This window comes from Callionymus lyra, chromosome 2 (assembly GCF_982586985.1).
Source record: "Callionymus lyra chromosome 2, fCalLyr1.hap1.1, whole genome shotgun sequence".
Lineage (NCBI taxonomy): Eukaryota > Metazoa > Chordata > Actinopteri > Syngnathiformes > Callionymidae > Callionymus > Callionymus lyra.
Window position 1 is genome coordinate 42651658 of NC_141819.1, and position 11780 is coordinate 42663437.

General features: G+C 37.4%; 1 protein-coding gene across 2 annotated transcripts; it reads left to right on the forward strand.

The window, feature by feature from the left end:
* Positions 1 to 1206: 1206 nt before the first annotated feature.
* On the forward strand, positions 1207 to 9141 carry mau2 (MAU2 sister chromatid cohesion factor). 2 transcript variants are annotated; one of them, XM_087785331.1, is made up of 19 exons: positions 1207 to 1928; positions 2223 to 2306; positions 2392 to 2487; positions 3777 to 3871; positions 4442 to 4504; positions 4593 to 4620; positions 4822 to 4977; positions 5035 to 5181; positions 5424 to 5514; positions 5592 to 5695; positions 5819 to 5896; positions 6031 to 6096; positions 6192 to 6275; positions 6687 to 6736; positions 6906 to 6983; positions 7073 to 7184; positions 7704 to 7794; positions 7853 to 7980; positions 8060 to 9141. In XM_087785331.1, the coding sequence occupies exons 1-19, from the start codon at positions 1590 to 1592 to the stop codon at positions 8132 to 8134; spliced, it is 1965 nt and encodes a 654-aa protein (XP_087641457.1). In that variant the 5' UTR covers positions 1207 to 1589; the 3' UTR covers positions 8135 to 9141. The 2 variants fall into 2 exon arrangements, with proteins under 2 accessions (XP_087641457.1, XP_087641458.1); XM_087785332.1 differs by lacking the exon at positions 4442 to 4504 and having other exon boundaries at positions 1210 to 1928.
* Positions 9142 to 11780: the final 2639 nt, after the last annotated feature.

Below are 11780 nucleotides of genomic sequence, written 5' to 3' on the forward strand. Positions count from 1 at the left end.
ATTTAACTTGATTTTATAGTTTCATTTTATAACTTTATAAAGAGTTTCTGGTTAGACTATTCATAAAGATCTTAGAGAGTGAGAAGATGCTTTAGGAATGGAGAACAACTGTTTTGGGACCCATTTTTTAAATAAAGGGAGATGTTCAGAATTGCACTGTTGGTAGAGAAATACAGAGAAGGTCAGAGGGAGCTGCATTGTGCCTTTGTCGATCTGGAAAAAGCTTACGACAGGGTTCTGAGAGAGGAACTATGGTACTGTATGAGGAGTGGCAGAGAAGTATGTTAGACTGGTGCAGGAAATGTATGTTAGACTGGTGCAGGACATGTATGTTAGACTGGTGCAGGACATGTATATCAACTGTGAGACAGGGGTGAGCTGCTGTAGGTGTGACAGAGAAGTTCAAGGTGGAGGTAGGACTACATCAGGGTTCGGCTCTGAGTCCCTTTTTGTTCGAGGTGGTGTTGGACAGACTGACAGTCAACTTTGACTGTATTTATGCGGGCCTTGTAATGTCAAAGTATGATCATGTATAAATGGTTCTAATGCATAAAAAGTGTATTTTGTATTTATTATTCATTCATATTTTCACATAACCATTATTGCCTCCTCCCTCCTTTTTGTGTTTAATTTTTTGAGAATATATTAATCCCTCAAAATATTTTTTTAAGTAAGAAAGTAATTTTTATTTGTATAGCGCTTTTCCAGACCAGGGTATAAAATTGCAGATTATTTAGCTTAATAAATGTCACGGCCTAATGACAAATGTCTTTTTTTTTAGGGATGTTCTCGTCTTTCTTTTTGCTTGACGGCCCCTAACAACAGAATTTAATGTGGTCCTTGAAGAATTATAATTGCCCACCCCTGGTCTAGAGACAGTGGCACTGAGGAAAATGCAGGGAGGAGAGCTGGAGGTAGCAGAGATGAAGATGTTGAGTTTCTCTTTGGGAGTGACGAAGATGGATCAGGAATGAGTCAATCAGAGGAACATGTTAGATGTTTTGGAGAGAAGGTGTCAAAGAGGCCAAAATGAGATGGTTTGGTCATGTACTGAGAGTGAGTAAATTGGTAGAAGGATGCTGGGGTTGGAACTTCCAGGCAGGAGGTCTAAAGGAAGACCAAAGAGAAGGTTTATGGATGTATTGAAAGAGGACATAAAGTTGGTTGGTGTGAGAGACCCCTGAAGGGAGCAGTCGAAAGGAAAAGAAGAAGATTCAATCTATTTTACATTTTACTAATGTATTTAGGCTATTCATTCCTTTTTTGGCTTGATTACTCTTCACAAAAGTCAAAGTGTAAAATGTTGTTCCTGAGGCATTTTAATTGCCCACCCCCTGTGTAGAAGAAACATTATCACAATAGTTTACACTTCAAACATGGTAATGGAGTACAGACAATAATTATTACAAGTATTTGTAATTACTATTACTATTATAATTATTGATATTAATTTGGTCAATAATATCACACCCTATTGTTTGAGTATACCTTGTGGCTTAGATGATTTTGCTTTATCTTACTACACTTCCAAACGAGTTCATAGGACAATACACAGTAACAGATTGAGAAAAGTTTAATTGTAAAAAAAAATGTCAAAGCTTCAACTAAATAGGTGGATCGCACTCGTTTCTTCTCCAACCTGGCAACCCGGTCGGGAGGCCAGAGCGCTGAAAAACTTGTTGTTGTTGGTGAAAATGGCGTCTAACGTAGAGGCCCCGGAGCGCTGGTACCTCGCCCTACTCGGATTTGCGGAGCATTTTCGGACTTCCAGTCCACCCAAAATCCGTCTATGCGTACATTGTTTGCAGGCAGTATTTCAGTTCAAGCCACCACAAAGGATTGAAGCGAGGACTCATCTCCAACTGGGCTCAGTTCTCTACCACCACACTAAGAACAGCGAGCTGGCCCGCAGCCACCTGGAGAAAGCGGTGAGCGGGATGACTGGTCTGGGCAAGAGCGGGGATGCAGCGTCGTGTAGGCCACAGTCCGTCGAAGTAGCGAAACCGATCATTAAAATTGCGAATTTCCAAATATTTAATGAACGTTTGGATAGTTTTGGTTGTGTAGTTGTTTTTAATCAGATTTACGGATGATTCTGGACTTGTGGGTGGATCTCATTATTTTGCTTTCGGCGCCGGATTGAATGGAAATGTATCAAGTACAGAATGAAAACAAAAGTTGCATGTTCACCTACAACATTTACGTTTGTTCTTTTCTTACAGTGGTTTATATCTCAACAAGTACCCCAGTTCGAAGATGTCAAATTTGAGGCTGCAAGCATTTTGTCGGAGCTTTTTTGTCAACAGGTAAGCTAACGTCCTAATAAAGTTTTTATTTGATCAGAGTCCTTACCCTGTATTTCATGATTATTAACCCCTGTTTTTATTCCAGAATTTGGTTGACTCAGCAAAGCCCCTACTTCGGAAAGCCATTCAGATTTCTCAACAAACACCATATTGGCACTGCAGATTGTTATTTCAGTTGGCGGTAAGTATATTTGACATTCTGGTTGATGTACATGATTTAAAAAAAAAAAGGTGAACTGAATCAGATATTTTTTACGAACTCCAGCTACTGAGACCCCCTCTAAACATATTTTGCTATAAAATCTTGAGAAGTATCCTAAGAACCTTAACACTCTTTAGCAGAGGTCACCACACTTGTTTTGCTCTAGAACCCTGTTTTATGTAGGCATTCTTTTATGGACCAACCTTCAGATGGAAACGATAAAAATAAATAATTTGCTGTAGTTTACAGATTTATTTTTTGAGTAAAATTTTCTGAATGACTCATTCCTTGGGGAGCAAGTGGGGATACAACAAAGATGTGAAGATGGAATGTGATAAGCTATCTTTAAAAATTTTCTAAATCAAGAAACTCCCTGCAATTATTAGTAGTGTGAACTGTAGAATCACCATTTTAGACCAATCCACATGTACAGTTTATATTCTGTACAATTTTTGTTTATATGGATAGTATTTACATCTTTAGCGTTGCATTCCCTGATATATATAGATATATATATATCTATATATATATCTATATATCTATATATATCATATTTGAACTTTTTCTTTGATTTTGAAACTGAGGCTGCAGGAAGTAAAGTTGTGTGTCTCCAAAAAATGGTGACTACATTGCAGTCACTTCTGATATACACCAATATATCACATTAAACAGCCATATGTTAAAAGTTTGTTACGATCAATAGAGTAGTTTAATATGTTGTCTTTATTAGTTGTAGTTTAATAACATTAGTTGCTACTAGTGATGCGTTGATGAGGCGGCATGATGCAGCATCAGTTGTTGGTGCTGAATCAAGATTCAGTGTCATCATTTTGAAAGACTACTAGATCCAAATTTCATAATGTAGAGAGTGCCATCTAGTTGCCTTTAAAAATTAAAACGTTGAATGATCCAGCTCCAACAACTGACGCTTCATCATGATCACATGTTGCTACTCACTCTAGGTTGTCGAACCATCATTGGATCAGTAAATCACACATTAATTAAAGTTCCTTTGGTCTTCTGTGTTTTTATGATCTAAACAAAACTAATACTAGTGTATTTTTCATCACCAATTAATATCACTATACTAGTGATAAAGGGCCTAAAGGAAATTCAATACAACCCGTTTATGAGGCTGTAATAATTTCTGATATCTCTATATGCTGTACTTAACCACTCTTGTATGTGTTTATGTTGTTTTAGGGTTTTTTTTACAGCGTCATGCATTACTAAATTAAGTGATTACACTTTTCAATTTTTAATTTCAGCAACTTCATACATTGGAGAAAGACTTGGTGTCAGCATGTGATCTGCTAGGTGTTGGTGCAGAGTATGCCCGAGTAGTGGGCTCTGAATACACCCGGTATGTACAAATTACTTCCATTTTATTTTGTTGGTTGTGTTCTTGAATATTATCTCATACCCATTTATTTTTTTACCCTGATTGAGTAATTTTACTACTAAATATTTCCAATTGGTGTAGACGTGTGTAAATTCTGAAAGTATAGCACAAATACATCCACTCTGCTATTTTCATTTCAAAATCACGTTTCAAGTCATCCAAATTTGAATTCTTAATATTGTCGAATCTTGAATATTTTGACATGCCATTATATGTTTAAATATTATTTTGTTGGATATTAAAAAACATCAGAAATAAAAAAAAAATCTGATTAGATGAAACATTGCTTAAAATGTCTTATTCTTATCTTTTATAAGTAACCTCACTTAAAAAAACAAGTTGCTTTTAAAATGAAATTGTGGAATGTGGATGTTTAATGAGATCTTGATGCTAATTTCTTGGAAATACCAATTGTGTCCGTATAATTCTGTAATTATAACCATTCAAATTCATCATGTAATGTTTTGAAAGTTTATGAAAGTGTACTTTCTTCATATGTTTTCTTTTGACGTGTGGTAAATGTATCGACAGAAAACAGGAGAAAGTTTCTACAGAGAGTTTTCAGTATATTTTACCTTCTCCTGATTATGTACAGTATGTAAATTATTTCTAACCTATATAATCTTGGCAGAAAATATGAGCCGAGTCAATGACCTCTAACTTTTATTTCCTCTCTCTCCAGGGCATTGTTTCTCCTAAGTAAAGGAATGGTAAGTAATTGTTGTGGACCTGTAGTTACACACAAAAAAGACCCCTTTTCTTCTCATCTCTCACGTTAACCACAGCCAGTTGACTGGTCTGCATGTTGGATTAACTTTAGAGAGGATTCTGTGGCTTAAAAACACCCTAATCTATGCCAACACTTGTTAACATATTTATAATAACTTTTCTGATGTTTTTTTCCCATCAAGTTGCTGCTAATGGAGAGAAAACTAGCAGAGGTGCATCCTCTGCTCACACTTTGTGGGACTATTGTAGAAAACTGGCAAGGAAACCCCATCCAGAAAGAGTCCCTGAGGGTCTTCTTTCTGGTCCTGCAGGTCACCCATTACCTGGATGCAGGACAGGTAAGGATTCTTTTCTTATAGACGATATTTTTGTTTCTAATATTTGTGGCCCTGCAGGTGAAAAGTGTTAAGCCGTGTTTGAAGCAGTTGCAGCAGTGCATTCAGACCATCTCAACACTTCATGACGACGAGATTCTACCTAGTAACCCGGCAGACCTTTTCCACTGGCTTCCAAAGGAGCACATGTGTGTCCTCGTCTACTTGGTGATTTAATTTTCTTCTTTTCAAATAAAAACCCCTTTTTTTTTTTTTTTGAACTCGCAAGAAAAAAAAAAATCGTTTAGCAAAATCGTCATTAGCAGCTTGGCAACTTGAGCTTGAACAGTACAACAAAATACCATCTATGTAAGAGACACATTCTTTGTCTATTATTAATGACTTGAATATAGAAATGAATCATAAAATTCCACTTTTAGAATCTAATGTGATGGTTGGTCTTTTCATAGGTGACAGTGATGCACTCAATGCAGGCAGGATATCTGGAAAAGGCCCAGAAATATACAGACAAAGCTCTGATGCAATTGGAGAAACTTAAAAGTAAGTTCTGTTTTGTCTCCTGGACTTTCTTTTATGGTCACTCAAACGTTGTTCTAAACATGCATTTATGTGTTCAGTGTTGGACTGCAGCCCCATCCTCTCCACCTTTCAAGTCATCCTGCTGGAGCATATCATCATGTGTCGACTCGTTACAGGACACAAGGCGACGGCATTACAAGAAGTAAGTTGTTCAACTAAGAGATGCTGTGAGTCTGACTTCACTGCTTCTCTTACTTGTGTTGGGGAAAAAGAATCTGAAATATTTATATTGTGTAATGTAAATATCTTCTGTTTATCCAACTAGATCTCTCAGGTGTGTCAGCTGTGCCAACAGTCGCCCAGATTATTCACCAACCATGCTGCTCAGCTTCACACACTACTGGTGAGTATTTAGAACAGGTCCGCAACATAAAAAAATTGTGGTAAACCTCCTAAAGCCTCAAGAGGTGAAATACATATTTTATAATTGGTTTGCAAAAAAAACCATATTGATACATCTTCACGTTCTTTTCTCAGGGTCTTTACTGCATCTCTGTAAACTGTATGGACAATGCTGAAGCTCAGTTCACCACTGCTTTAAGGGTGAGGGTTAACTTGAAACTTTTTTTTTTCATTGCGTTTCCAGTTTCCATCAACTGTGTATTTGGTCTATAATTGCTGAATTGTTTTTGCTGCAGCTCACTTCACACCAGGAACTGTGGACTTATATAGTCACAAACTTGGCCAGTGTCTATATTAGGGAAGGAAATCGACATCAAGAGGTGAGTAGACTGTCTTATAAACGGCTTAAATTGATTTTAAAAAATGTTTCCGTAGTTGAGGACTAGTTATGCTGTGTGGCCACAAGGTGGCAGCATTCATTTAAAAATCTTCCTCTATTTCTTGACCCCATTAAGATTAAGAGAGTTTCTGAATAACGGCTAATACAATCCTTCCTCTTTGCACTTCTGTACACTGTAAACCCGAGAAAGAAAACAATAATTTCCCTTGACTCTTACTTATTCTAAAGGCTGCTTTTCTTTGTCAAGAAACAACAAATAGGTGGATGTATAAAGAAGAGCATTGTTATAAACATTATGGCACACATAATCTTAATGATAATGTTTGAACACAGTTTTGCTTTTCTGCTGCTTAAATGTATGATGAGTAATACTTTCTTGTCTCCTCTGCAGTTGTACAGTCTACTGGAAAGAATTAACCCAGACCACAACTTCCCAGTCAGGTAACGATTCCTCAAGACTATTTTCAGCCATCCTGAATATTTCTTAAGCAAATTTGTTTCATGCCAATCTGCACTGTACTGTATATTGGTTTCTACACTGATAGTTATCGCTGAGGGTTTTGCATTTTAACTTTTTGTCACAATAAAATAATCAATTTATCTTTAACAGCTCTCATTGCCTGCGAGCAGCAGCGTTCTACATCAGAGGACTGCTTTCCTTCTTTCAGGGACGATACAGTGAGGCCAAGTATGTCCTATTGGAAAAATGGTTTCTTATTTATAACACTACGTGGGGTCGTACTCCGGCAGCCTCTAACCCCCTTGTCTGTGTCACAGACGATTCCTGAGAGAAACCCTTAAGATGTCTAATGCGGAGGATTTGAACAGACTGACGGCCTGCTCGCTGGTTCTGTTGGGCCACATCTTCTATGTACTCGGCAACCACAGAGTAAGAAGATGTTTTTGTCATTAAAAACATTGGGTTTCACATTTGTTCTTCTAGTCATACAAGCTGCTTTTATATAAGGTGTTGCTTTTTATTTTTTAAATGAACAAGATTCAAACAGAATTACAAAAATGGAACCAAAAAAACACAGATCCATGTCGCGGTTATACTTCAACTCAGTTCATGTAGAAGCTTCCATAGAAGAGTTTTCTTTTGGCAACATGAAAAAGGGATCAATTCAGTTTTAAAAAATTGACTTTCCAACCAATAGCTGAACGTGGTACCATGTACAAAGCACGTTATATTTTGGTAACTCGTCAATTATCCTTTTATTGAATAACACACTGTTCAAGTGACAAATTCCTTCTTCTTCCATTAACCTTTTTTTTTTTTTTTTTGTTCAAGTCATTTTTTGTTTGTTTTAATCAAATTATACATTTCTGTGTTTACTCTATAGGCTAATACAAATTGAATCTTCCAAACAAAATTTTTTAAAAAGTCAACTTTTGTTTCTCTCCTCAGGAAAGTAATAACATGGTCGTACCCGCCATGCAACTTGCCAGCAAGATTCCTGACATGTCCGTGCAGCTTTGGTCCTCTGCGTTGTTGAAAGGTGCATAAGAGGTTTAGTGGCTACAACAACAAAAAGTGAACATTTATTTTGCTTGTAGACTTGAACAAGGCACTTGGAAACACAATGGATGCCCACGAAGCGGCCCAGATGCACCAGAACTTCTCCCAGCAGCTCCTGCAGGACCACATCGCTGCCTGCAGCCTGCCAGAACATAACCTCATCAGCGTATGTTAAACTAAGACCTGTCGTTTCTGTCTGTGATTTGGTTTGTTACTAGAATTTAAAACCCTGCTTTTTCTTTTAGTGGACTGACGGACCCCCTCCCGTCCAGATCCAGGCTCAGAACGGACCAACCACCAGCCTTGCAAGTTTGCTATGAGGAACTTGTGTGACTGTAACTGGTACATTATCACTTGCAACACATGAATGCCCCCACACCTGTTCCACAGATCACTCTATCTCCACTCACCCCTCCATATGACTTCCCGCGTTTTCTACCAATAATTGTAATTGTTATTTAACAGTTATTTTTGTAACTCACTCTTAGATGATAAGGTCAGGGTTCACCTCCTGCATGGAGGTGTAAAGGTATAAAAACGGAGAGTAGAATAGGCGGGCAGTCAAAGATGTAGAAGAAATTAATTTATTCATGTTGATATTTTTGTAACTTTTGTTAAATATTTGACATCTTGCCTTGTTTTAAGGATGCTTTTTTTTAATGCATGGAAGTTACTGATTGAACTCCCTTCCTGACAGTGGTTGCTTCGACTTATGTCATCAAGAGATTTGCCAAATTTCCAACTAAAAAAAACATCAAATATTTTGTCTAAAATAACCGGAGGATCTCATGCCACACGGTGAGAGTGAATAATTAACGTGAGCTTGTTTTCTAACAAGAGCAGCCATCTGGTCCACGCATCATCGAGCTATGTTTATATATCCAAATTTTCCACAGTGGCGTTCAGAGACTTCACGTTTACTTTCACATAGCATCTTGGTTGATTCATTTTTTTAAGTTCTATTATATATTATTTACTTCCGATGATGGATCTTCTGTTGGGTTTGGGAGCTCCAAGAAATCTGATGTTTTAACTCATGGTTTTATTTTTTTCTTAATTTGTGCTGAAAGTATGACTAAATTGTTTTCTTCACTGTATGTTTGTATAGATTCGCCACTTGTTTATTGTACAGTGACATTTTATAGAGTCAATTTAGTAAAGTGTCATATGTATTTTTAGCTATCTTGTTTAGAAAATCTCATCGCTCAGTATTTAAGACTCTGTACGGACACAGTTTATTCTTGAGTACTAGTCATATTCTATCCAACGCATATGATTTCATTGCTGACATTGTTTCGATAATTTTCCAATAAAACTACGATTCCAACTTTGTTGCTCTCTGACTCCATAATGTGTTTTATTTTGGAAAAGGCTAGAACTTTCTGTCCCGCTTCTAAAAGTACAGGAGTTTTTGCATCTTTGGGTCATGCGCAATTGGTGGGTAAAGGTGCAGCATCCTCAAGCATGAGATCTTTGGTCACAGATTTTGGGTAGTGACCGAGTGAACAAGGTGCAGGATTTCTAGAATATCCTTTTAAGATAAAGTGGGGAGCCAAGTCATTCTGGCGAGACTCATCGTAGAACCACTGCTCCTCCACATCAACAAAGGCTGGTTGCGGTGGCTCAGGCCTTCGTTGGTGACACATTCAGGAGTTTTTTTCTGTCTGGGAGACCTAGGGACAGACCTGGTCTGACAAGTAGAGAGATGACCACAGTGTTCTTCCAGAAGAGCTGTAAGATATTTGAGGAAAAACCTTTATTGATGGGTCCTTAATACGCTCGAACTACAAATTTTCCACGCTCTTATCAGGTGATCAGAAACGAAAACGCAAAATTTTGGAATCTGTGCATGCCTTAGGATGATCACAAGATGGCGCTACAACTTTTATTGTCAATCGTCAAGCTAATAAAATTGCTTTAATCAATTGAATAAATATTTTGTCTACAAATATTTCCCTTAACAATATACTTTTAAAATTATCGATGTGGTTGCTATAAAATCGAACTGAGAGTTTTGACTAATTTCTTTAACATTTCAATTAATATTGTAGTTGTTCTTTGTGTGTGAAAAGGCCTCCACTGCCGAAGTCATTCTTGCAGCTGATTTCATTCAAGGATTGTATAAATCATTCACATTTTGTGACCCTCCACCGCTCAATCCCCCTGAAGAGGCTCTAACACGTTGTGAAATGTGTGAGAGCTTTGCTACCACGCTCCGGTCTCACACCATCTCTCATGTGTTGAAGGCTGATCCCAGGACAGAACCAGCAATACTCACAGCTTGTTATTGAGATGACGGAAAAATCTGAGATGCATACGAAGGTCATTACAATTTAACTTCAGTTTAAAAGACCGACATTTGTAACAAAATTAACTTGTAATAATGTTGTAAATTGTTCTTTTCTCTGTTTTTAACATCATGTTCAAGCACCTCACTCCAGAATGTTGTTGTTACTGCTACATTTAAATCAAACAAACTAAATGCTTTCACATTCCATGTGGTATAAAAGGTCAGTCAAAGTTTAAAAATAAGACATTTACCCATCTTAAAGGGGATCCCTCTGAATACCATGATGAAAAGAAAAGTCTGGGCTTCCCCACTGTAGCTGCTGCCCCTGCAACCCGAACCTGAGTTAAGCAAAAGAAATTCAAGAATCAAAGCAATTAATTATTTTTCTTTTCTTTCGGCTGCTCCCTTCAGGGGCCGCCACAGCGAATCAACCTCCTCCATCTAACCCTGTTCTCTGTATCCCCCCTCTAACACCAACCAACCTCATGTCCTCTTTCACTACATCCATAAACCTTCTCTTTGGTCTTCCTCTAGACCTCCTGCCTGGCAGTTCCAACCCCAGCATCCTTCTACCAATATACTCACTATCAGTACATGACCAAACCATCTCATTCTGACCTCTTTGACCTTCTGAGTTGCTCTCTTGCTCTCTATTTATTTTGTGTCCTACAATGGTTAGGTAACTTGTCTAGGGTATTCCTCATGGGATCCACTACATACTGTAAAACAGGAGTCACTAACCTGCACCTGCCAGTTTCTTTCAGGATCAATTTTAAAATTCTGGTTCTTACTTTCAGAGCTATTCAAGGTCAACCTCCTCCTTACATCAGTGATCTGATCCAGCCTTACACACCAGCTCGGGCTCTGAGGTCTGTGGATCAGAATCTATTGATGGTTCCTCGCATACGCTTCCGGACCAGAGGAGAGAAATCCTTCCATACTGTTGCTCCTCAGATTTGGAATGATCTTCCTCTCTCTTTGCGTTTGATGGATCTACTGACTCCTTCAAGAAACATCTTAAGACATTTGTATTAGTTGTTTCCCTGATTTTCTGGGACTCCTGTGTTTGTCTTATGTGTCTTGGCCTTTTAAAGTATATATTTCAACTTTGAATTGTTTTCGATTGTTAAAGCAATTTGTGACCCTGGTCAAGAAAGGCGCTTTACAAACAGCCATTACTTACTTACAATTTTGAGGACCACGATGGGATGATATTCTGTGTTCCTCATCTGATTCGAGGTTTATTTCAGTGCAGCAAGTGGACTCCATCTTTATTCAATGTCAGACGATCAATTAATAAATATGATCACTAAATCTAATTTGTTATTTGAATATTTTGGGTGATTTAATTTAACTGATTGAATAAAATATGTACTGTATCAACACAAGTATACAAAAACCATGAGACATACATTATAAAATCATTTTGATCAAAAAAATGCCATTTTTTATATTATATTGGTGCTTGGTTCTGTTTTTCTGTTGCTTATTGTATGTGTGATCTTATTTCATTATTTTATTCTGCACCATCACAAAAGAGCCACATGCTGTCTGTGAAAAACAAAAACAAACAATGCATTTTTTTTGCACTATATTGTATTCTTTAATAATTATTTATGACACAACATTTTAATTTTGCATTTGTATTTTTCTTTTCCCAATATTGTATTTTTCTT